Raw genomic sequence first — 27171 nt, 5'->3', positions numbered from 1 at the left:
ACAGAGAAGCGGTTTTTTTTTAACCATAAACCCTCATTTGTTTTTTTGAAAAAAAAAAAAAAACATACATACACACACAACAAGGACGACAACAACCAAACCACTCATACGAATCCACCTCTCAATTATTCTCCGTTCTTTCCTCTTGTGATCGATCGAAATCGAGACAACACGTACCGAGAAGGACAGGGAACAGTACGGAAATGGCTCCGGTACCGTCGGAAAACGGCGTAGAGGGAGATGATGAGAGAGAAGAGGAGGGAGAAGAAGAATCGGAAGAAGAAGAGGATGGAGAAGAGGAGGAGGAGGAGGAGGAGGAGCCGAGACTCAAGTACCAGAGGATGGGCGGTAGTATACCGAGCTTATTGTCTAGCGACGCAGCGTCGTGTGTTGCCGTTGCGGAGCGTATGATCGCGCTGGGGACTCACGATGGCACCGTTCATATCCTTGATTTCTTGGGGAATCAGGTTAGCTAATGCTTCCGCTAATCTAGGTTTTTTGGGTTAATTAGTTGATGTGCAGAATGATTTTAAGTTGTTAATTCCAGCTTGTTTGATCCCAGTTTTAATAATAATTCTGCTTTTACCTGCTCTTAAATGCGTGAATCAAGTACTTTGGAGGTTCTTCAGCTTGTTTGTCCTTTCTACTGATGGGTTAGGCTTTCGTTGTCGCATTTAGCTATATAAGAAATTATTTCCGCCCGCGCTGGTGAAGTCGCTCAGAGTCTGCTTTACTTTTTCTAATCCCAGAATGTTGATTTTCTGCTCAAGTTAAGAGCTGATCATTACCAAAATTATGCAACTGCAGCAATTTCTTAACCATTCTCTTCTTTACAAATTTTCAATAGATGCTGTATGATAAAAAATCGTGGAAAATGTAAATGATGCTATTTTTAAGTTGTTTGAAGTCTTGCATTATAATATTTAAAAGATTACTTTTTTTAGCACTTCAAAATAAGTGATAACTGCCTTTGGAGTAATGGTACGTGGTTTCATTTGGCTGTTCCGTCTCCCACTTGAGGCCTTGCTTGAGTTTTGAAATTCTACTTGTTTTCTTCTTTCCAGGTTAAGGAATTTCGTACTCATACCGCTCCTGTGAATGACCTTAGCTTTGATTTGGATGGTGAATATATTGGAAGCTGTTCAGATGATGGATCTGTTGTGATAAACAGCCTGTTTAGTGATGAGAAAATGAAGTTTGAATATCATCGTCCAATGAAGGCCATTGCCCTGGATCCAGATTACGCAAGAAAAGCTTCTAGAAGATTTGTAACTGGTGGTTTAGCAGGTCATTTATATTTTAACATGAAGAAGTGGCTTGGCTACAGAGACCAGGTTTGTGTTGGGCTATTATTTGATAGCTTTGTAAGAAATGTGTATTGAATGCTTTGATTGCTGAATGCTACAAAGTTAATGTTTTTAGGTTTTGCACTCCGGTGAAGGTCCTATTCATGCAGTGAAATGGAGAACAAGTCTCATTGCTTGGGCTAATGATGCTGGTGTAAAAGTTTATGATGCTTCAAATGATCAGCGAATTACATTTATTGAGAGACCACGAGGAAGCCCACGTCCTGAGCTTTTGCTCCCACACTTGGTTTGGCAGGTCAGTTGAATGTTAATTATCGAAGTACATTTAAGCTTAGTTTTAAATGGTAACATGGGGACAGTGTTGAGGGATTTACATGCACTTGGCAGGCTTCCTGCAATTGTAGTACACTTCTCAAGTAGCAGTCTGAAGGATTGAGCTTGTGTCTAATATTTCATTTGTGTTCTACTTTGCACTTTCTGTGATCAGCATGAGTATGTTGATTCGTAGAATTCATATAGTTTCTTACTCTCATTTAGTTGCATTCAGGATGATACTCTTTTGGTGATTGGATGGGGAACATCAGTTAAGATTGCATCGATAAGAACAAATCAGTATAAGGGAGTCAACGGGACATACAGGCAGATTCAGATGTCTAGCATTAACCAGGTCGATATTGTGGCATCTTTTCAGACCAGCTATTATATATCAGGAATTGCTCCTTTTGGTGATTCTTTGGTTGTTCTAGCTTATATTCCTGGGGATGGAGATGGAGAGAAGGAATTTAGTAGCACAGTGCCGTCAAGACAGGTACTTTGTCCGTATGCTTTAAGACATGTTGCCGGGGTTCCCTAATATTACTTGGATGGACTAGATTTGGACATTGGCATTTGTTTGGGTTGCAAATGAAAGTATTTTCGATATTATTTTTTGCTTATTATCTCCATGCTATCCTGCAAAAGCATAGATCTTTACATGTTGAACTGGTAAATTATGTAAGTTTTCTCATGTGAAATGCATTTCCGTAGTCTAGTTTAGCATTAGGAGTTCTATTTCTTTGGTAAAGCATTCTTTATTTCCAGTTGATTAAAAACTTAGGAATTTTTTAGAGGAAATTACTGCTAGAAGTTCTTTAGCTTTTGACTTCAGATTCTGTATTTTATTGCCGAACAATTTTCTTTCTTTCCTATAAAAAAAAACTTCACTGTTGTTTCGGGTCACTGACCCTTCAAAATTCCATGCTCATCAATTTTGTTGATATTTGATTAGCAGCTGGTAGCCTCTCTTTCTTTTGGTTTTATTCTCTTTCTGTTTCTGGATAAAAGTATGTGGTTCTTAGTTTAGTTTTGCTCACAGATGAAACTTAGAGCTAGTTGTCTTATCATTATTTTCTTTTTCCTTTTGAGAAAAAGAAAGTAATTATAATGCTCTTTTTAAAAGGTAAACTTGCATTCAACTCTCTTAATCTCATTGGATATGCTGATATGTGTAACTCTATTTGAAACAGGGGAATGCCCAGAGACCAGAAGTTCGGATTGTAACTTGGAACAATGATGAACTTGCAACAGACGCCTTACCTGTTCATGGTTTTGAGCACTACAAGGCGAAGGACTATTCCCTTGCTCATGCTCCTTTCTCAGGTTTTTAATTTTTTTTCTTTTCTTAAATGTATTTTAGTATATAAAAAAGATATGGGTATTTTATGGGATCGGGAGATAAATTATACTCACATTTCTACTTGTTTCCCATGAATGTAGGTAGCAGCTATGCTGGTGGTCAATGGGCAGCTGGTGATGAGCCGTTGTATTATATTGTGTCCCCAAAGGATGTTGTGATTGCAAAACCCAGGTAAGTTCTTATAATTATTTCACAGAAGATGCTATGTGGTTGTAGTGGTTGAAATGCTCAATTATTGGTTAGAGACCTCGGGTTTGAGTATTGGCTGGCTACATAATTTTTCTCTCAAAAAAGCTCTTGTAATTATTTCTTGCTAAAATTTTCATCAGGCAACCACATTGTTTTAAAAGGGAAGGGAGTAGGGCCCACTTCATGTGACTAAATTCCAAGAGGGTAGGGAAATGATCCGAGACTGTAAGGGGAAGAACTTCTTTTACTAAGTCGGGAAAATTGTCGTCCTAATTATAGAAACGAGAAACCGATCAATTTGAGAGAAGACATTTCTACTCATATTCACTTTCAGGTAAATTGAGCATTAGAGAGAGAGAGTTCTCTTAAAGTCATGAGTAAAGGAATTGAAACCCCTCATGCTGGAAATGGTCTGTTTATTCAGCTACTTAGACGAGTCTTTGCAGACATTGGAGTCACCATTAAAGCACAAAAGGACTGCATAGTCTTGACACATAAGATAACTCCTCCTATAGGCACTCTAGGACCACCCCTCATAACCCTTCCCAATTATATCCAGAAGAATTGAGATAGAAAAAGAACTCTCAATAGAATCAAGAGAAGAAGCTACCTTAGTATCCCACATCTAGAAACCACAAAAGAAGGACTTCAAACCCAACCCTTAAATATAGAGTCCTAAACACTATGGACATGCAATGTATAAAATACTAGCCATCTTGATCTCCTAAAAGAAGAGAAAGTCCAACCAATCCTAGAGAAGACCTCCCTAATCTTCTTCCTCTGAAGGACATTACCCAAGCCATTGACATTCCAATTGATAACGTTAATGGGAAGTGATTTACCCCTACAGTCCTTTAACTCTCCATAAAACATATTAGAAGCTAATCTCTCGAGCTAAAGATTGGTGCTCTTTTCTCCTATGATGTCTTAGGACAAGATTTAACTCTTACTTCCCAATCTAACTGTTTCACTCATCTAAAGTCTGACTTACTAATCATCTCATTAGGGCTCCATTATAATCTCAAAACCTTGTTACCTTAGAAATGGAAGCGTCCTTTTTTACTTGGCAGTCATGGTTTTGGGGTCTTGAGAATCCATTGGATCACTAACAAGCCAAGGAAGAATGGAAGGAATATTAAGGATTGAAGAAGGAAGTTACATTCCTTGCATAAGATTATGGTTATGATTAGCTTAGAGATCTGGACAAGTGTTCTCCAATAGTTTGGTTCATACTCAAACATCTATCCTCGTCGCCCATGGGGACATGTTTTTTTTTTTTTTTGAAATAAAAGTATGCAGTTGTATCGAAGTAAATGTGCCAAGGGGGCATCACCCCATTACAAAAAATTTATAAATCGATTAAACAATCGACTATAGAGTCAAGATCATCAAAGTATTCGATGTTATGTTCTAAAATAGTGGACCCGAAATAATGAAACCAGTTGTTAGTGAGCCCATGGGGGCATGTTAACTAAACAAAGAAGCAATTTCGTCTAAAACATGTTATATTTCCTGCCCTTTGGACAGCAACAATTCTCATGACTTCCCATGGGATACCAGAGATAGTGTCTTCCAGAATAAAGAAATTTAGAATTTCATCTTCGTCAAGATCATTCTCAAAATCAAAGGATGAACCATGGGGAGAGAGTCCTCAGATTCTTCCTAAGCACTACTCTAAATATTATCTTCTCCCTCCTATTTACTTTTTGTCAAGCTGACTGCAGATAGCTTATTCCTTGCCATGCATGTAGATTCACAATTCTGCTCAACATTCAGAGAAGCAGCTGCTATGTCACTTCCTTCAGTAGTTTATGGAATAACAGCAGCGATCCTTGAATATGCAATTACAGTTGATTTCAACCTTGGATAAGAATCTGTAATTGTTGGGCTTTTCGAGGAGCTGAGACCTGTTCAGTTATTTTATATTTTTTCAGCTCATTTTGATTTCTTACTGGGTTCCATACTCCTAAGTGGGTCGAGTCCTAAAAACAAAATTTTCTGCTTTAGAATTCGAAAGCCCAGATCTGTCAGAGACTATTTTCCAAGCTGACCTAGCATTTTGGGAACTTTAACTTTTCTACCAAAAGATCTCCCAAGGCCCACCTTGATCAATTATAATAACAATGAATTATACTCCAGAAAATACATTTCTTCTGTATTGCCTTATCAAGTCATACCTTCTTATTATTCACCATTACCCACTTTTTCAAAGAAATTTTAACTTTCCAAAACTGAGAGATTTGCGATCAGACCAAAAAACTGCTGAACCCATTTGTTTTCCTCCCTGCGCCTCTGCTTCAGCCTTCTTTCCACCCTCATGCATCACCAACAACATATTTTCTTCCATCATGCATCACCTTTTGCTTCCTGTGTATTTCCTTCATGTCCTATTACATCAGAAAAGAGATTCTCTCTTCTTGACACCTCATTAGGTTCAGCCTCACCTAAGGACTGATCCTTAGTAAGTTTTGAGAACCACCTAATGCCAACAACCTTTAAATGTTCTGGCCAAAACACTTTCACCCTAAACCATGTTTATCTTATGGGCATTACTAAGCATTACTTGCCTCTCACAATGTATTTAGATAATGAGAAAAACTGTCTTCGTGCATTTTGGTTCACCACAGGTAGTTAGAGCTTATTTGGTTCCTAAATGTAGGATTATATACTATTCCATGTTGATTCCCAAGCCTATTGATAAGGCTCTGAACCCTTTGCACCATGTACCCAGACAGACTCTGAATTTTCTAGATTAAGAGAAGTTTGAAATAAATAATTAAACCTAAAGAACTAATTTGTCTATAAATGAGATTCTAAATGTTTTGGTTCAGTAGAAAACTAAAAACTTCACCATGACGGTTAAGGGAAAACTTCTAAGATGCAAGACTAGGGACCTCAGAATCAAAAGAAGCATAGACAATAAAGTGATCAATTCTAGAAAAATTTTGGCTTCTGTTTCAAATTGGACCAAGTCTCCATACTCCTCACTTGACAAGGGAGGATCAATATGGTTGAATCTATCCCAAATCCCCCTAAAGTCTGCAATACACGCTCGAGAATAAGAACTCCCTGGTCTATCATGGGTAAAGAGGACAATATTAAAGTCACTCCAAACTACTCATAGGAAACCTCACCTACTACAGACCACCTCAAGATCATTTCACAATGCTACACTCTCCTTACCTTCGTCTCTTTCATAAAGCCAGTAAACACTCAGCACCAAACCTGCCGCCCTACATTTCGAGACCCCAGATATGGAATACACCCCCATGCACTTGGTCTCCAAATCAAACCTGCTCTCATCCCACAAAGCGATAATACTCTGTGAAGATGCCTTCGTAGGTAAGTTCTTTCATGCCACATTCTTGACTTTCCATATATGAGCCAAATTGATGGGGTAAGCATCCATTTTGAATGGTTGAAAAAAAAGTACATTTGGCTCCATTTGGACATGCAACTCTTGAATCAAACATCAATTACTTAGTAACAGTTTTTGATAAACAAGTAGATGAATGATCACTGCAGATCTTATCAATAAGCTCTGATATTTGTTTCTATATATATTTTTGTGTTGGGTGCAACTTATTGTTCAATAAATATCACTGCAATTTCTATATTGTTGATTATATTTTATATCCGGATATATTTTTTTATCCACCAATTTCTTCACCAATAATCTTGAAAGAGGTTTTCTTCAAAAAATTTGGAAATTAATGAATTATTTATTGTTAGGGATGCTGAAGATCATATTGCTTGGCTTCTTCAGCATGGGTTTCATGAGAAAGCTTTGGCAGCAGTTGAGGCAGGTCAAGGTAGAAGTGAACTCGTTGATGAGGTATTTACAAATGTGTGGATTGTATTTTCTTCTCTGCTATGGAATATATGCCATGTCCCTGGCCTTTGGTTCACAGTTGTACTTCCGTCCTTGACAACAGTGATAGGTGTATGAGGTTGTTGATTTGATCTAACTTCAATTTGTTAGGATGGTAGGTTATGGGGAAAAAAAACAGGAATACATAGGCCTTCACTACACAACTGTGGATGGATTTTGTTTAACTAAGGTTGTTTGTTTGAGAATGAATCCATCTGAATGATCTTATTAGATGGCTTTTCCTCGATCAATGAAGGATATCTTTTCTCTTTCTGTCTTAAATAATTTTTTTTTTTAATTTTATTTATATATTAATATATATAATATATACACATTTATGAATACTTTTAACTTTAGTTTAGTTACTTAAAAGTTAGTTTTGGCATCAAAATATTTCACCTTTTTGTTGATGATGACATTTCATATGGTCACATTGTTTATGAAAGACGGCTTGAATGTTAAATTACGTTACCTGTTTGGTACTGGACGGTTCCAAATGTCTCCACATATCACAATACTCTGTTTTTTGTTTAAGAAAAAAATATCACAACACTGTCTGTTAATTTTATATGGTTTTTAACATTGATTATTGGTTACTGAGTTTCATTTTTTATTAGATTTTCTGTCCAGCTGTTGGCTGGCAGTTTTTATGTTTTCTTGAAGAGTGGTTATTTTTCTCCTCAGGAGGCCACTCTCATCCTTTATCTTGGTCCTGCCATTGAAAAGAAGATCCTTGTATTCTGTAGCTTGTTAGATATGCTTTCTTATATTCTTATTCTAGGTTCTCCTTAACAAATGTTGGCTTCTTGTTTTTCCAGTTCCTCTTCTCACACATCTGAACTGTTTCATCAATATTCAGTAACAGAAGCAATATCCTAGAAAAACCGAGTTAATACTTCCTTAAGTGCAAATAGATTTGTTTAATGTCTAATGACAGAAGAAATTATGAAAAAGTTCACTGAAACATTTTAAGAAAGAGTCAATTGTGTCATTGCTCAATGCTGTGGAAGCACGTTTCTTCCCTCTATTGTTGGTGGGTAAGGATATTGCATTTATGCCTGTTGTGCCATTTTTTCTTTTCAATCTTTCTCATTCTTTTCTTTTCGTAAAATTTTTTGTTATAATTGATATTTAGTGTTTTGTTTCACTTGGCTTTTGTTGCTTTATATTTTTTTGTAGTTAAACACTACCATCTGATTGTTTCACTGGTCCTCTTTTAGTTGATGCTTTCAATTTCAATGTTAATTAGTTTACTTATATGATTGTTTATTTATTGAATAGGTGGGCTCTAGATACCTTGATCATTTGATCGTGGAGAGAAAGTATGCTGAAGCTGCATCATTGTGTCCTAAGTTGTTGAGAGGGTCTTCTTCAGCATGGGAGAGGTACTAAAAAGCCATTGTTTTCTAAGTGTTATATATGTTTCTTTTTTGTTTCAAACCCATTTCAAGGTGCACAGCCTGGGTATTCGAGTCCAACCCTTATCTTGGGAAGTACTCAACCAGCAAGCTGAGGCTGGTGGTAATTCTTTTGTATGTTAGTATTAGTAACTGGCTGCTGGTTTCGTTTTATAGATGGGTGTTCCACTTTGCTCATCTCCGGCAGCTTCCAGTACTTGTACCATACATGCCAACAGAAAACCCGAGACTGCGTGATACTGCTTATGAGGTTTTTAAGGCAAAACATTTGCTACTACATGCGATCTCTATTTTCACTAGTAAGGACTTGAGGATTTTTCTTTGATGTGCTTTAGGTTGCTCTAGTGGCACTAGCTACTAATCCATCTGTCCACAAGGATCTCTTATCAACTGTTAAATCTTGGCCACCTGCAATTTATTCTGCTCTGCCTGTTATTTCTGCCATAGAGCCTCAGCTAAATACATCATCAATGACTGATGCCCTCAAAGAGGTTATTCTGATACTTGTGTTATGTCAAAAGCTATTAAATTTATTGATTTCTCTTTATCAACCATTCTATCCTTTCCTGTGTCAGGCACTAGCAGAATTGTATGTGATTGATGGGCAGTATGAAAAAGCTTTTTCACTTTATGCTGATGTAAGTGTAATAGAAACTCTTGCCAAAGTGAATGTATCTATTGGTGGAGCACTTGGAGTTTCTTGGCAAGGTTTTATATCTATCTGTTCTGATTTGCTTCTGTACGTTGTTTTATTTTTCTTCTGCAGCTTATGAAACCATATATATTTGAATTCATTGAGAAACACAACTTACATGATGCCATTCGTGAAAAGGTACGGAAATGAAAATTCAGGTTAAACATTTGACGAGTCGTATCTTCATGTGCTATTAGGTTAGGTATTTTCAGTTATTTGTTCTAGTGAGGTTTAAATAGGAATATAGCCTCTCTATTACTCTTATTTTTCTATTCAAGTCCTTAAATTAGTCCATTTATTTTTAGATGTTTTCTGAATAAGTACCTCCATTTAACAGACAATATCTGACTGTTAGTCAACGTCATGTGGCTGGCCATTGGCGTTGACTTGCTACTCAATGATGATCTGAAAATGTTTTTCACATCATGCTCCATGTCATTAGAGTGCTGCCATTTGAGAAGCTACTGAGAAGCACACTAGCTTCTCTATATTAAAAATTAATGCTTTCCTTCCTCGCTGAGAAGCACAGGTAAGAGAAGCTTGAGGAGCAGAGAGAAGCTCTGGGCAAGTGAGAGAAGTACACGGCCACTGGTTCCAAAAGAGAAAGCTCACAGTTACCAAAGCCAAGAGAGAAATGAATGGAACTGGCAAGCTGTCCAAAACTACAGAAGAAGAGAGAAGTAGTAGGAGCCTAAACACCATTGTATTAATCACAATCTTCACCTTCCTCAGCCCAATATCCTGTCCTGTACGCGATTTCCCAACTCTACTCCCCCCAGTGCTGTGCACAGCACATGCATGTTCACAAAATTAACCAAAAAGTTTTACTATTATAACTACAATTTTTATTTTCACCCCTATATATATGCCTGGAGATGATTATATGTATATATACATATATATTATATATATACCTGGTGACTGAAGCAAATACCGAGGACCTTCTTCTCCATGGCTTCTAAAACTTGGAAAAGAAAATAGAGCTTGAGAATACAGAAATCCTTGGCATAGGCATCGTAAATTGTAAAATGAACTTTGGGCTTGGGATGGGATTGGTAAGAAGTCGAAAATTGTAAAACTAATTCATTTAACTATTTTTTAGATGGTGTGGAAAGAGAAGAACAACAGAGCGTTTGACGGATGTATGGGAGATTTTGGCAGAATTAGAGATAGGTGGATACATACTTTTTGAACTCTAATTCTGAGGCATGATGTATATGAGTGGGATGATTTTGGGAAAGTTTTGATGTTTTAACTGACATGTAAATATACTGTACAGGGGCAGCACCCTATTGGTGCCTTATGCTTATTATACTTGATTTTTATCTAAAAAAAAAATGGCATAGGCGTCGTAAACGCTTTGCTAATGACCATTCCGGGAAACTCTCCTTCCACCACTCTGAACAAATCCCATTTGTCTCCTTTTTTCCCCGAATGAAGATACAGAGGAGTTCATATGGGTGTAAGGTACAACTGCATGGACTAGGGGAATATACAGAGGAGTTCATGCACATTGTGTTTACGCCCACCAGAAATTTTTGATTTATAAGCAATTATAATTTGCAAAAGAGGAAATTAAGTTTTAGAGAAAGGATTTTAGGAAGAGATGAATATATATTTGAGATATATAGCTATATGTATACATATAGAGAAAGAAAATATATGTTATAAATACTAGACCAACTTCTGCAAGCAAAAGACCAGAATAAGCTGGAGGTTTGTGTGTGTGTATATATATATATATACAGGTTAAACAGGCTTATGTCCCAGCTTCTTTGCACCTCCAGGTGTCTGCTGCTACTCTCGTCTTCTGCTGTTCCAACAGCTCGGCAGATTGGTTGCTTTTCTCTCAGCTTTGGTGGCCATGAGCTTCTCTTCTGAGACCCGTGGCCATTGCTTCCCTCACTCATCCAGCTCTTATCTCTGCTCCTCAAGCTTCTCTCACGTAAGGAAGGGAAGCATTAATTTCTCTAATTTGGAAAAGCTACCGTGCTTCTCAAATGGCAGCCCACCTTTGATGACATGGAGCATGACGTGAAAAAAAATATTCACCTCATGGTTGGATGGCAAGTCAACACCACATAGCTGGCCACGTGGCATTAACTTAACAGTCGGATGATGTCTGTCAAATGGGGGTGTTTATTTAGAAAAATTTTAAAAGTACAAAGACTAATTTAGATTGGAAAAATCGTAGGGACTTAAAATATAAAAATAAAAACAGTACAGGGGCAATTTTCCTATTTAAGCTGTTCTAGTGAGAAGGAAACTTTTTCAGCACATTTCTCATTTCAGTGTCTAAATGAATGGGCAACCTTTTCAATTTGCAAGCAGCTCTTGGGTCAATCTATTACTAATCATGTGGACATTTTTGATTCTCTGGTGGATATGATCTATGACAAAACAAAAAAAAAAAAAAAAATAGCAGACTTTTCCCCATACTTAAAGTTCTGAACCTCTATGGTTAACGAATGTTGATGTCTTCTTAACAGGAGGGTTAAATGTCTTTCTGTGTTTTCCCTTGAGCAAGGGAGTTTTGGTTGCATTTTTCTCATTTAAAAATTTCATTATATAAATCACTTGACCTTTTTTTCTGATATGTACTTATAGGTCGTCCAACTGATGATGCTTGATTGCAAGCATGCTGTTCCTTTATTCATCCAAAATAAGGACGTAATAACTCCAACTGAAGTTGTTTCCAAACTTCTAAATGCCAGCAATAAATGTGATTCAAGATATTTCTTGCATTTATACCTACATTCACTATTTGAAGTAAATCCACACGCAGGAAAGGATTTTCATGATTTGCAGGTATGAAGAACACTGGACTTAGTTTTGATTGCTTTCACAATGTGTTCATATTCACTTTCTTATTGGTCAAAGGAATTATTTATGGTTCACCTAAATACTGTTTGTTGTTCACCTGAATTTAGATGTTTGTTCTTTGTCTTCACTCTTGTCTATGTGGGAAAATGTGTTTGGTGGTCTAATCTAAAAACTTTATTACCTGTTTTATTATTGTGAAAGGTGGAATTGTACGCGGACTATGATCAAAAGATGCTACTTCCATTCCTTCGTAGCAGTCAACATTACATGCTTGAGAAGGTAGAAGCAGTCAATAAATTGACAATGAGAATGATTACCTAATTTCTTATCTAAGGATTGACACATTGAAATTAAACCTTAGGCATATGAAATATGCATCAGAAGAAATCTGTTAAGGGAGCAAGTCTTCATCCTCGGAAGAATGGGGAATTCCAAGCAAGCTCTTGCTGTCATCATAAATGAACTGGGTGATATAGAAGAGGTACCTTACATTTTTTGTCTGGCAAAATCTTCTGCTCTTTCTGGATATCTTTTCTAGTTAATTTTCTTTTCTCTTGTTTCTTTCTTCTTTCAAAAAGCGTTTCTGGTGAGTTTTTAGGTTTAGTTGTTATTGACTTAGTTAAAAGTTATGTGCAGGCAGTAGAATTTGTGACTATGCAGCATGATGATGAGCTTTGGGAAGAATTGATAAAGCAATGTCTTGACAAACCTGAAATGGTAAAGGCAATAATTCAAAAAATATGTTCACAGTAGCATATGCGAGAATATTTTGCGAGTTTTTCTAAAGCATTTTGTTACCAATTGGCAGGTGGGCTTGCTGTTGGAGCACACTGTTGGCAATCTTGATCCTTTATACATTGTAAATATGGTGCCCAATGGCTTGGAGATACCTCGGTTAGTTTGATGACCATGATGTTTCTATTCCTTTTTTTCTCTTCTAGTTCTCTTTTGCTTTTTTCTTTTAATTTTCTTAATGACTATATCTTTCTCTATACCTTGCATATTTTGCTTCTCAATATAATTTTACTAACGTTTCGGAAACATATCAATTCAATCTTTTGTACATCTTAAAATGGGCATGTTTTATATTGAAATCATCATGCATGCTTTTAGCGATAATTTTGTTTTGCCTTTGTTTTGCTGTCCATGAGAATTAGGGTCCTGATTGATTATATAAAAGTATTTTGAGTTTTTGTTTTCTTATTCTTTTATACTTTTGTTTTGCTAGGCAAAGACGTTTAATTATTAAGTTTAAGAAAACAGTATTTTAGAAATAAAAACGATACAAGATGCATTTAGTTCTAAAACACCTACTTAATTTAATTCTTTATAACTTACAATTAAAAGTACTAGCATTTTAGATATGTTTGTATTCCTTATATTTAATAATAACTATCTAACCAAACCATAATAGTTAAAGCAGTCATAAGAGTTTTTAGGATAACTTACTTAGGGATCTTTACCGTTCGAGTAGAATTACAACTAGGCTTATTATTTTCCTAAAATAACAAGTTATTTCTTACATTAAAGTACATTTTTTAGATACATATTTAAAGAATATATTATCATACACATTTTCAGTCCTTGCACATGTTGTTTATTATTATCATATAAGCTAAAATTCGTATTCTTTTTTCTTTTTGTTTCTCTTATGCGAATTAGTTGTAATGTTGTAACTTTTTGCTATATTACAATCAAATGAATAATATATTACATATATTTAACTATCATTTAATTTTTAATAATAAACTGGATTAAAAATGACAGAAATAATTGATATATTTGTTATGTTAGGATAATTTATTTTTTTAAAAATAACGAATTTAGTCATTTTTTTAAAAATAAAAAGTGTAACGAATATATATTAACATGGTATCAAGAAACAAGGAGTACCACCCATTACAAAAGTTTTACAATGTAGTTAGTGGATCAATGACATATCCAAAATTCTTATCACTAATTATGTCATGTTCTAATAGAATAGACCTAAAATAATGCATTCATTTATTTTTTAATCTATGCAAATCACCCTCTTTACTCTTAAAAACTCTAGAATTTCTCTCTTTTCGTAGAACCCGAAAAATAGTTAATAAAATCATTTTTGACATCTTTCTATCAAAGTGCACACCATCCCAATCCCACAATTTCTCCTGTATAAACCCAGCTATTGCCCAATTAATACCAAGGAGATTGTAAATAAGGCTCCACAACTCAAAGGTCACAGGACACCACAACAATACATGATTACACGATTCTATTGCTTTCATGCATAAATAACATTTGTTTGGAATATAAAGCTCTCTAACTTTTAATTTGTCAATAGTTAGTATACATTCCCTGCAGGCTTCCCAAGCAAAAAATGCGATTTTTGGTGGGACTTTTATTTTCCAAACCTGCCTCATGGGAAAATGATGTATCCTTTCAAGATTTTTCTTGGTGATCTGACTATGATAGGACTTCACTGAAAAACTATCGTTTTTTTTCTAATTTCCATCATCCACAAGATTTATCTGTTGTGAAGCTAGCAACTGCAATAAGCTTTCATACTCACAGACTTCTCAATCTTGTAGATTTCTTGAGACATTTATCCACCAAACCACACTGCCATTATACATTCTGTAAGCATCTTGGGACAACATGTTTTTTGTGTGCACAATAGTATAAATTCTCGGATATTTACTCCTCAAGCTCTTATTCTCAATCCAGACATCATTTTAAAATTTTATTCTGTTACTCCTACCAATTTTCCACAACAGATTGTCATGGAAACTAGGCCATTGCATCAGGATTTTTTTTTCACAAACTTCTGCCATGCTGCTTCCCAGATCTCTCTCCCCCTTTGTTATCCCAATTCAGATCACCCCACCTGATTGCAACTATCCTCCTCCATAATCTTTCATCCTCCAAACAAAATCTCCACAACCATTTCCTCTGTAGAGCCACATTTAAATCCATTAAGGACCTAATTTCCAACCCCCCATATCTGGGATGCCTTTAAACCTCTTCCCATTTAACTAAATGAAATTTCCGGTTCTCCTCATCATCACCCCACAAAAACCTATTTTGAATGGTTTCTAATTTTTTAGTAATATTAATCGGAATGGTAAAAATAGATAAATAGTAAATAGGTAAGCTGACCATAGTACTTTTTATAAGAGTGAGTCTGCCTCCCTTGGACAAAAAATTCCTCTTCTAACTAGCAAATTTCCTTTCAAATAATTCAACAACTGGATTTCAAGTAGATTTATTTTTATACTTGGCACCCAAGGGCATCCCTAAATACTTAATCGGCAAAGACAGCTCATTGCATTCCATCACATCTGCAAACAGTCTACCATTCCCTTCTCCCCCGATTCTGACCAGCTCCGTCTTCTGCAAATTTATCTTTAATCCCGAGACACCTTGAAAACATAACAAAATGCATCTTAAGTGTAGTAGATTCTTTGACAAAATATTAGAGTATCGATTACAAAAAATAGATGGAAAATCTCAATATTTGAACTGCCTCTTCCCACATTAACCCCTTGAATTAATTTCAGATTTTTCGCCCTATTCAACAATCCGTTAAAGGCTTCCATGATCAAAATGAACAACAGCGGTGATAGAGGATCACCCTGTCTTAGACTCCTTGATGCATTAAAAAAGTTTGATGGTCCTCTATTAAAAAGGACCACAAAGATGTTGTAGTCATACAAGTGTGTATCCATAACCTCCATCTGTGGCCAAAACCCATCTTACACAACATATAATCCACGAACTTCCAACTGACATGATCATAAGACTTCTCCATATCTAGTTTACATGTCAAACCTTCTTTTTTTCGAGCTACCAAGTTATCCACCACCTCATTTGCCTCCCTTTCACAAACGCATATTGACTTTCCCCAATAATTTCTCTAAGAATCTAGAAAGTCTTTTAATCAAGACCTTTGCGATGAGTTTGTAGATGTACCCCACCAAACTTATTGGTATAAATTCATTGAAGTTCTTGACATCTTTCTTTTTGGGAATAAGAATAATAAAAGTGAAATTCAAGGATTTCACGAACTTACCGGTTTTGTGAAGTCCCTAAACATCTCCATTACATCATCTTTTATCACATGTCAACACTTTTGTAGAAACTTCCTGTTAAATCCATCCGGCTCCGGCGCCTTCTCACCATTACATAAAAATAAGGACTCTTTAAGCTCATCTTCATTAAATTCCATCTTGATCATCTTCTTGCTACCCTCAGACAGAACCTTGAAGTTAATTCCATCAAGAGTGGGTCTCCTATCGAATTCTTCCTTATACAGATTTGAAAAGAAAACCCTGACAGCATCTCTTAACTCCTGATTACTAGCCACTTTTCTGTCATCAATCCATAAATCTGCAATATAGTTATTTCTCTTTCGTTAGTTAGCCATGATATGGAAATACTTCGTGTTTTTATCTCCTTCCAGAAGCCATTTCTCCCTGGACTTTTGTTTCCAGGATATTTTTTCTCATTTTAGATGATTGTACAACTTTGCTTTCAAATTATCCCTCCTATCCAACTCTGCGTCCTCTAGAAAACCCATACCCTCCTTTTGATCAATCTCATTGATAGAATTAAGCATACCATATACTTCTTTCCCATCTTTCTTTCTTTTTTCTTTAGCCCATTCCTTAATCCATGCTTTCAAAGCTTTCAGCTTATAGACGATTCTGAAACTAGCTTTACCATTCACCTTAGTGTTTCTCCATTTTTCTTCAACAATAACACAAAATTCTTTATCAATTAGCCATTTGTTATCAATTCGGAATGGAATGGGACCCCATTGTAGACCATCCGTTTCTAAATAGATAGGATAATTATCCGAGATAGGGTGTTGAAGGGTTTTTTGCACAACACCCGAGAGTTTAATCAACATATTTGGGGATAGGAGGAACTTATCGATGTGTGAGCAAGCAGGTTGATTTCTTAGGTTTGTCCAAGTCCAAGGTCCCCCAAACAATAGTAAATCAACCAGCTTCAAATTGTCAATCAGCTCTCTAAACACTTAGGATCCAGAATGTGAATTTGTATAACCATTTCTCTCATCTCTCCTTAGGGTCATGTTGAAATCACCTCTAATAATCAGATACTCACCCCATTGCTTCTACATGCTTCAAGTTCTCTCCCCAACATTTCCCTTTCTTGCCTATTCCTACAACAACAGACACCAATAAATGTCCACACAAAATCTCCAATACAATTTCTGAAAACACAAGAGAGAGAGGTTTTCCCTTTCGCCACATCAATAGATTTACTCTATCCTCCCTCCACATAACAATGATGCCCCTAGCAGTGCCACTCGCAGGCATACTATGCCAACCTTTCTCCTTTATCCACCATAAACTGTTTATGCACTCCACAGAACAAATCTCCATTTTAGACTCTTGCAAACACAAAATATCCGGCTTCCACTTAAATAGACAGCCACTGATAATAAGCCTCTTGTTTCTGCAATTTATTCCCCTCACGTTCCATAAACTAATCTTACCTATCATTTATAAACAATGTACTCTTCCCCCCATTGTTCCTAGCTTCGCTCCTCCTCCCTTCATAATTTACAGATGTTTCCGATCTCTTCAATTCCCTGTAAGTTCCATTAGAAGTTTTTTTCTTTCCTTTAGATACCACTGTCCCCAAAACTTTTTTAGCTATTTTTCTTTTTTCTATTTCAGCAAAAAATAGGTAGGCTTGAGATTCCATACGTCCCATTGATATCCCCATCATGCGGCTAAACTTCTGAATGTTCTGAGTAATCCACTGTGAGCAGTCCACCGGATACCTGTTGACTAGGTTAATACCTTCCACACTCAAGGCTAAAATTTTTTCCATTTTTGGGTTGACTGAGGATGTTATTGTTTGGGCCTGAACTTCATTTTCATGTAAAACCATTGCTAAACTAATGCCATCCCCATCACTCTCCTCCTCCTACGATTCCGTAATAGAAGATAGTCTGGCCATTACTTCATTTTCCTCTTCCTCTCCCGCCTTAAAGTCATGCGTATCGGCCGTTAGATCTTAACCTTCCTCCACACTCCTCTTTGATTCCTCCTCTAAGGCATCCACAACTTTGAACTCTCTTTGTGTTTCTTCAGTGTTGGGCGAAATAATTTTCAAATAGTTTAAACCGGATGATTCGCCCCTGGTCGGGTTGAAACTAACAGGCCGCACAATGTGATTTAAGTGATTTCCTCCATGGTCTTCTTCGGTCGAGCTGGTCTTTGGTATCCATTTTTCTTTTTCAGCCCATGTATAACGTTTTTTGCCCAAAGTCTCGGCTCTATTATTCTATGCTTGGCCTACCAAAGCACCGACACCCTCCCTTCTTACTTTATGCTCTAAGAAAACATTGGGCCTCGTGGATTCAGAGCTGGCCAAATGCGGGTCACTTGCTCTGCCAAGTCTGTTTGCCCTACCTGCTTCTCCTTTCCTTCCTTCGATTGCAGAGCCGCCGCATACGACTTCACACCTCCTACTTCCCCCGATTAGTGTATCGGCTCCGAGCAATGTGGGCATGTAAAAGTGGCTTTCCACAGGGACCTCAATGATGCAACACTCATAGCAGGCTTCTGCATATTTCTATTTGCTATCAATTTGGAAACATGAGCATGAATAGGTTTATTGGCAAGTTCAAATATTGCAACCATCAACTTCCACCAAACCTTACCCTGTTCTCCGCTTGAGAAAAAAATTCTTTTCACATTCCTGTTCCATTGAATCGTCAACACCATATTCTCCCGACGGAAGTTTTTACCATACGAAATCCAGAGCTCATATCTACTACGTATCAAATGTTTTGCCCAAACACCCCTCTTACGCTTCCAGCAAAAATCTTATAGTGCGTCCAGAAGCCATTCAAACTCTATTTTGTCTAGATAAATCGACTTTCTGAACCCTCTTCCGTTCTCACTTATTCTCAAACCATCGAGTCTCCTTCCTAGACATACCAAATCATACGATTTGTTTTCCACAGCCAGAAACCTCCTCCCATATGACATCATAAACCCCCAACACGGACCGCCTCAACGGCCGGCCAAAGGACGGAAAGGCAGGTTAGTGACTCGCTCAGGAGAATGCCCTACTAGAGAGCATTTTCTCGAGTTACTCCAAGAAGTGGCATGTTAACGTAAAAATATTTGGATTTATAACGAATTTAGTCATAATCATACATAAACCACAAGAACATCTGTGTAGCTTACACTTATTTTTAACATTGATGATAGTTTGATTAATCAATTCAAATTATAGTTAGCATGTTCGATATATTTGTTTGTCGAAAATATAATATTATCATCATAGTAGTAAATTACTTAATATACTAATTTTTCTTCATTGTCATCATTCATATAGAAAATGTTTGCTAAAAGATAAATCTAAACTATTATTTGAGCGTTAGAAATCTGCAAATTAAACTAATTTAGATTTGAACAAATTAACTTTATTTGTAGTGTTAGAAATCTGCAATAATAATGTGATAAAGGATTGATCTACTAGAGAATTCCAAATGAAAATGAAATAATTCATTTCAAATTTTAACAAAATTGCTGAAACTTTGAATATGTTGTTTCAGTTCTGCTTGGATTCAAGGGAATCAATTTTGTCATTTTGGATTAGATTTTTATCGTCTCATAACTGAACTAAATGTATATTTTTCAATTAATTCCATAAACAATGTAAATATGTTCCAAACATGGCTTTAGGAAAATTACTAGTGGGCTTATTTATCATCTCATAAAGAAAATAGCCCTGTGCACCGCATGTGCGACAAAACAAGAGGGTATAATCAATTTGATAAATGGGGTCAGTCTGCTTGGGTGTGAATTGCAGAATCCTGCAAATTATTGAGTCTCTGGACACAAGTTGCGTCCGAGATGATTCGGCTGAGAGACTCTGCTTGGGTGTCACACATAGTTGGCCAAAAAAAAAGATGAAGGGTGTTGGTTATGTTTGGATGGTGCAAAAGGTCAGCACTACTCGTGTCTCAGTTTCGCATGTTTGGGGTTTCTAGGGAAAACTCAACTTTAATAATAAAAAATGATTTTATGAGAAAACCATGTTTTATTTTGTTCAAGCCAAACATATTTTCGCTTATTTAGAAAAACAGAAAACTTTTCCACAATTAAACAGGCCCTGGATAGTTTTCTATTGCATGGTTCTATAAGACTGACAATGATCTTGGTATGCTTGCCTAGAGGCTTAAGAATGAATCATGGAAGTTGAAATTCTTAAAAATAAGAATTTCATCCTTCAAATTTTGGGCATTATGAAGCTCCTTTTTTATCCCTAAATTTGCTGTCAATGTGGGTAACCCTAATTTTGATGATTAGTAAGCTTTCCGAGGTTGAACGTCTAATTACAGACTGGTTTGCATCTCGCGACGTTGAATGTGATTTAATTGAACTTGTATTGAATAAATTCCTCAATTTAGTCAATCATAAAATCCATTCATTTATTTTTGCCTTGTTTTTCAGCATTCATCTTCTATTTTTTTCTACTAAATATTTTAAAAATTTTCATTGTAATTGATTATTAAAGCGCATTACAACATTTTAATGCTCTTAATTAGACATTCCCAATCTTGAACAGAGATTTATCTTTTACTTTGGGTATGTTTGGGACAAATGATCCATTTATATGGATTTCATTTAAAAATTTATTTTTAGCTCAAGCATGAAAATATGAAAGTTTAATATCAAGTAAAATTTGGATGAGATTGAAATAAAACATTTCAAACCCATGAACATTTATGAAATGAAGTATTATGGTTTAAAGAGAATTTGGTTGAGTTGTGTAGTTTTTATCTTCACAAACACATTTAAAGGTTTGCTAAATGAAAATGACTTCTTAGAACCAAGATGAAATAAATATAAAAGAGAAGTGTGTTCATTTGTTTGGCTACCATCTTCACAAAATCATTTAAAGTATGCTAAATGGAAATGACTTTACAAATACTGTTTCTGAATGAACTTCAAAAAGATAATTCATTTGTTCTCAACATTCCTTCAGTAATTGTGTTTTTTACACTTCTTACACTTCTTTTTGGAGTCTCCGGAATTTGTTAGGAATTTCGCTGTGGTTCTATTAGAATCTGCTGAGAGTTGATTTCATTTCAACTTAAATGATGATAATCGCTAATGTCTTCATCAGTAAAAGCCAAATGGAAGGTTTCAATTGAATAATTCTTAGGGTGTTGTTTTCCTTCTTCTTTACAAAGCAAAGAGTTTGGATACCTTTTTTTATGAGTAATTGAAATAATATTTTCATGCATACTGAATGTCCATGTTGACAGGAATATTAAGAGTATACAGATATTGTAAATGGGTTGTCACCTCCTTTGTGCTTGTGAAAGAATGAATCACACCTTACTTTCTTTCTCAAAGAAAAAAAGGAAAAAAATTTAAGAGTATACAAATACTTTTATTAATGTGTTTTGTCAAACATAAATTCTTGACTGTGTTTTTACTACAGTTTAATATATAATTTTCTTCATCTTCCATTTTACTAGAGTGATTGAAATAGTATTTTGATGTTTGCTGAATGTCCAGATTGATAGAATATTTTCACTGTTGAGTTTCATCAAATATAAGTTCTTGACTGTGTTTTTACTAGAGTTCAGTATATAATTTCGGTCATCTCCATCTTCCTTGCAGGCTTAGGGATCGTTTAGTCAAAATTATCACAGATTACAGGACTGAGACATCTCTTAGACATGGATGCAATGATATCCTCAAGGTATTTATACATGTAACCGCCTGTGCAGTTCTTAATTTGACTATTGGAACAAGGAATTTGGAGTTTGACATTTTGGTCTGAATATGCTTCATACAGGCTGATTGTGTAAACCTCTTGATTAAATTCTATAAAGAGGCAAGACGTGCAGTTTGCCTGAGCAATGAAGAAGATGATGCACGTGCCAAACGGGATGGCAGTCGGGCATCTCAGGCAATGGAGAGATTGCCAAGTATGAAAACTATGGAGGTTAAATCAAGAACCAGGGGAGGGGCTAGATGCTGCATTTGCTTTGATCCCTTGTCTATACAAACGGTATCAGTTGCTGTATTCTTCTGCTGTCATGCTTATCACATGACGTGCCTTCTAGATTCGACCTATACTAATAGTATGAAAAAAGAAACTGGAAAGACTTCAGGGAAGGTGGTGATGAACTATGAATATGACAATATTTATGAGGATGATGATGATGATGATGATGAGGATGACAAGTCAGGTGGTCCTCGATTGCGTTGTATCTTATGTACTACAGCTGCAAGTTAAGCATGTATGTGCTTATGCACCGAGTGTGTGGTGGTTTTGCTTTCATTTTGTGCATGTATCATTTGCTTGTCATGGGTGCAGTTTTTCATGTTTTCCCACCGTTATCTTGTTCTGCGGTTGAACCAATTCTTTGTATCTATGTTTTTAGCCGAAGAAAACAAAGAGAAAGGAGAAATTGAAAAAAGCAATGCCAATTCTTGTAATATAGCCTTATAGAATGAACGAGAAAGGGTAAATCATTTTTGTGGTAATTTGGGAATGTATTGAAATATTCTACGACTGGTCGTGGCATGGGCTATGTTTTGCTTGAAATGGCCCATTCCGTTGTAGAGTGTTGCTGTTTAAAGTAGTGACCGGATTTAGTATCAATCCTTTTATGTACGTATTGAATTTGAGTAGCAATTTCTTCTGTAAATCTGGTCTTTTCAGGATACATAACTATAATTACTTTGATCTCTCTAACTGTTCGATCTGCTTGATCTGAAGGATGTTCTCTTTTACAGGACAAAGAAGTGAATTAATGTTCCTTGTTAATTATTTACATTTTGTGGTTGTTTAGAAAAATTGGATAATGTTAAACTAAGAATTGCAATTATATTAATATTACTTATTGTGCAATCACTAATAATTCATTACAATTTTATTATAAATTAAAATTGATAATAATTCTATGTTTGAATTGATAGTATTTAGAAATTAAAAAAAGAATTTAATAAGTTAGTGAGTAATTGGTAACACTGTTTTCATTTTATTTAAAAAATATATATTGGTATTATCTTTTGTAAAAAAACCGCTGGTAAAAAACTGGTCAACTGGCATTTAGAGATATCTCATTGAAAATTTGGGAACAGTTCGTTAATAATTAGAAGATAACACTTAAGGGATGTTTGGCTGTAGTTTTTGGTTATAAGTTTTGCAGTATTAAATTATTTTACAATTATTGGGAAAAACAGAAAGTACTTTTACCCAAAGTCAAAAGTTAAGATTTATTTTAATATATATATATATATAAACATATAAATAAGTTTTTACATATTTTTCAAAAATTGCTTTGCTTTTATAGAAAAAAAAAATATACACATGATTTTCAAAATTATATTCATATAAATTAAATGATTATGTAGGTGTCTTTATTTATAAATCTCTCAATACCTATTTTTTTCCTTGAAAGCTCTAAATTAGCATCATCATTTTACCACATCATGGGATGAAACTGTTAATAAGATATGTTGAAACGATGCTGGGAGTACAACTGTTAGGATAGCCTAAAGGGAGGTGGGTATGAAATTGGTGACCTATTCTAGTAGAGTTGGAGCTCACAAAGATGGTAATTCGATTATTGATTCAGATAAGAGAAGGGATAATGGGAGTAGAAATTTTTTTATATATGCATATATATTTTATACATACATACACACTCTTTCACAACACACATACACATAACCTCTAATTGAGAAAGCCTACACACGCGGGCGCGGGCGCGGGCGCGCACACACACACACACACAAGCTCTTTCTAGTTATCTTAATGTTAATAAAGAACAAATAATATCAGAAGAAACCATTGGAGATGCTCAATAGTGGAAGTCTAGAGCCAAAAGAGAGGGTAGCGGATGAGGAGATGGAGGGAAAAAAAATGGGGAGAAGAAAGGGGAAGAGATATTTTAAATGATTTAAACATTATTAAAATTAAAAAATAATTATTTCAAATTTAATATTTATTCATTAAGAAACAAATATATTTTGATAATTTTTTTATCATTTCAATATCTACAATTAAAATAATTTTGTTTTATTTTTAATTGCATTTTTACTACTCATGATATAGGTATATACTCTACTAAACATGTTCTTAATAAAATTTTTAGATTTTTATATGACTTACTTTTTATTTAATATATAAGAACTTTTACGTGGGAGAGACTTAACAAACGCATAAAATAACACAATTGAAGACCTCTAATTAATGGAAAAACCTTCTTAGTTTAAGTAATTGCTACGTTAACTACAAGAGTTTTGTTAAATGGGAATATTATTAGTGCTTAAAAAATGGTCCTAACCCTATATGTCAAGTGATTCTATTGTCCAAATATTGCGAATGCTCATCAATTTTATTGAGCATTGTACGATGCATTTAATGTGCATTAAATGAGTGTTTTGTTGTCATGTATAGAAGTAAATGTTCAAACATGAATGACACTATACTTTTGTAGTCAAGCTATACCCGGTATTCAAAAAGAGGTCCTTAAGCTTGTTAGCCCCTCCAAAGTTCAACAGCAATGCATGATGTGTTTGGAAAATAGGGTGAAAATAGAAATAGTAGTGAAAGTCAAAATTCTAATATAAAAACTAACATGAATCATAGTGCTTTAGCTATAAAAGAAAGTTTTAGTGATTTCAATATAATTAAAGATACAGTCATTTAATTTATAATAAATAATTATTTATATTGTCAATTTATTGTCATCTTGATCATATATATTGTCAATTTATTGACAATTCTATTGTCAAGTTTTAGTGGACACACCGACACAGGCTCCACGCGAGAAGTCATGCTGGCAATCCGCGTGTCAGACCGATCTAACAGCTCAGGGCTACTCCCGTGCGCACGAACGATCTAAGTTAATTCTCCAAATAGGATTAATCGAATGACTTGTGTATCTCTAATCGAATAGTCCGGATTCGTTCATCAAATAAGCGTGATCAAATGGTATCTGTTGCGCCACGTGGACCCACACGAATAACCCAGATTGAAGAAGGAGAGGTTTTTAAACCTCTCTTACTCGGCTCCCCAAACTCTAGCCGACGCATCCACCAGAGAAGAAAGCGGCTGGAAGGGGATTCAGCCACTGGAGGAACGCCGACGCCACTATGCCAGAACATCGAAAACACTCTAATAAACCGTATTTTCTTTATGTTTGTCCGTTCTTAAACATCTAATACGTTTCCGATGCAGAGTGACTAAGAGAAGCTGCAAACTGCAAAGAAGGAACAACAGAGCTCGGTTGAGCCGCCGCACCGGATGACTAAAACCACTAGTAAATCCTTATTTCTCTTATCCTTTCGCAGAAAAACACTCCCTAACCACGATTTAAATAAAATTTCACCAAGAATCGGCCAAAACTGGTTTGACCAAGAGGAAGAACCACCAGAGAAAGAGGACCAGGGCGGAGCATGACGACACTGCCGCACCAGAACCCTAACCCGATGCCCAGTGAGATTTTTTACTTTTTTCGCTGTTCCTTGCATACTTTCATGCCATTTTGATGTAAGTTTTCAATCTTATCAAGAAAACCTAAGAAATCCAAAAATCGAGAACTGTCAGGAGCCGTGGTGAAAAAGATGGTATTTTAGACACCGACCCAGTATAAGAATCTTTCACCATTTTTTTTTCCTATGATAGTTAAATTAAAACTAAATTAATAATAAATAGAAAATTATAAATAGTTGACGATCTCTTGATTAATTAAATTCAGGTTGCCGATGGAGTCAGTAACTAGTTATTGCATGTTTTTTATTAGTTTGTTGCATGTTTTTACTTTATTTTATTTTAATCTCCCATTTTCATTTTTCTTCCATTTTATCAATTTAAAACCAACGTATTAATCACGTCGATTGAATCGTTAGATTTTATTTCATTTTGATTCATTATCACATTTCGCTTTACTCAATTCCATTTTAACTTATCGTTTTATTTTACTATCCATGTTATCGCAACGTATGATATCTCTATTCTATTATGATATTTTATTCTATTTTTTACTTATGATTTTATTTTTAATAAATTTCGAAACATGAATTTTGTTCACTTGTATTTTTTGAAATATGAGTATTATGCATTATTGGTGGCTAGATAATAATAAAAAATATGCATGCGTAAACTAACTTTGTTGAATAAAAGAATTTATCAAGTGTCATAAGAAAGAGTGTACGGACTTGGTATATAGGATGAACCCTACCATGGATGTTATCCTCAGTTGTACAGGACTAGAAAGTCCTATACTAGGTGAGGTTGGGAGTTTATAAGTGTCTCTCATACCGGATGGGGTATTGAGATGATTTTTTTTGTGTGGCACATATTAATGGACGGGGTGTGGGACGACCGATTAATTACAAATAAAATGTTTGTATCCGCATGTAGTGAAGATTCTTAGAAACCCCTAGTGACATCGGTAGGGAAAGGTAAAATGATAGAAAAATGATGAATATGGTAAGGAATTCGACTTTGAAAAAATATTGAAAAGTCAAATATTATGTCTTTTGAAATATATACTGTTAGATTGTTATTCTGATTTTTATCTTAATATATGACATTTGATAAGTTACAGGTTAATTAAGAAAAAACTAATATTTTCAGTGAAACGAGTAATGAATACACTAGCATTCGAGTTTTATTAAAAGTGTGCTCAATTGATCGTTTTATGTTTTCTACAATCATTTAATTTTCTGTATCAATGGTAAGATGTTGATATTCTTACTGAGTTAGTGTAGTTCACTATCTTTGTTATTAACCATTTTAAATCAGAACGACCAAGACCCGAATATTGAACAACAAAAAACCAGCTAAAGGATTACCTCTTCTGGTTTGTCAATTCTAAATGGAAGTTAATCATATTTATCGTTAATGTTTTCTTTTTCGTTTAAGTTCTAAAGCATTTCCGTAACCCGATTTGGGCGTTTTAGTTAAACGTGCAAAAAATGTAACATCTAAACTATAAATGTTTCCGATAAATAAAAAATTTAAGTATTATTTATTTTACTATTATTGGATTATTACGATCAAAATTCCTGATAGGGATTTGAGTTTTTACAAAAGTAAGATACGATTCTTTGTTAAATTAAAATGAAATTACAGGTTAAGATCTTTTGTAATTATTATTAATTTTTATGTTTAAATTCAAAAATTATTTG

The 27171-nt window shown here is 35.1% G+C and overlaps 1 protein-coding gene across 1 annotated transcript; it reads left to right on the top strand.

The window, feature by feature from the left end:
- The first annotated feature begins 26 nt into the window (after nucleotides 1-26).
- Nucleotides 27-22676, top strand: VPS41 (vacuolar protein sorting 41). Its single transcript, XM_088213301.1, has 19 exons — nucleotides 27-467; nucleotides 1065-1334; nucleotides 1423-1602; nucleotides 1855-2115; nucleotides 2813-2945; nucleotides 3063-3153; nucleotides 6904-7006; nucleotides 8324-8427; nucleotides 8617-8710; nucleotides 8796-8951; nucleotides 9036-9098; nucleotides 9227-9292; nucleotides 11762-11962; nucleotides 12179-12256; nucleotides 12339-12458; nucleotides 12614-12694; nucleotides 12786-12871; nucleotides 21640-21721; nucleotides 21818-22676. The coding sequence occupies exons 1-19, from the start codon at nucleotides 204-206 to the stop codon at nucleotides 22259-22261; spliced, it is 2877 nt and encodes a 958-aa protein (XP_088069427.1). The 5' UTR covers nucleotides 27-203; the 3' UTR covers nucleotides 22262-22676.
- Nucleotides 22677-27171: the final 4495 nt, after the last annotated feature.

The sequence above is a fragment of the Carica papaya genome, chromosome 2 (assembly GCF_054855325.1).
Source record: "Carica papaya isolate Zhongbai chromosome 2, ASM5485532v1, whole genome shotgun sequence".
Classification (NCBI taxonomy): Eukaryota; Viridiplantae; Streptophyta; class Magnoliopsida; order Brassicales; family Caricaceae; genus Carica; species Carica papaya.
This window is presented reverse-complemented; position numbering and strand designations above follow the sequence as displayed.

Coding starts and splice junctions, on each gene's coding strand:
- VPS41 (XM_088213301.1), top strand. CDS start 204: ATGGCTCCGGTACCGTCGGAAAACGGCGTAGAGGGAGATGATGAGAGA. Junction 2,946..3,062: donor TGCTCATGCTCCTTTCTCAG/GTTTTTAATTTT, acceptor CCATGAATGTAG/GTAGCAGCTATGCTGGTGGT. Junction 8,428..8,616: donor TCTTCTTCAGCATGGGAGAG/GTACTAAAAAGC, acceptor TTCGTTTTATAG/ATGGGTGTTCCACTTTGCTC.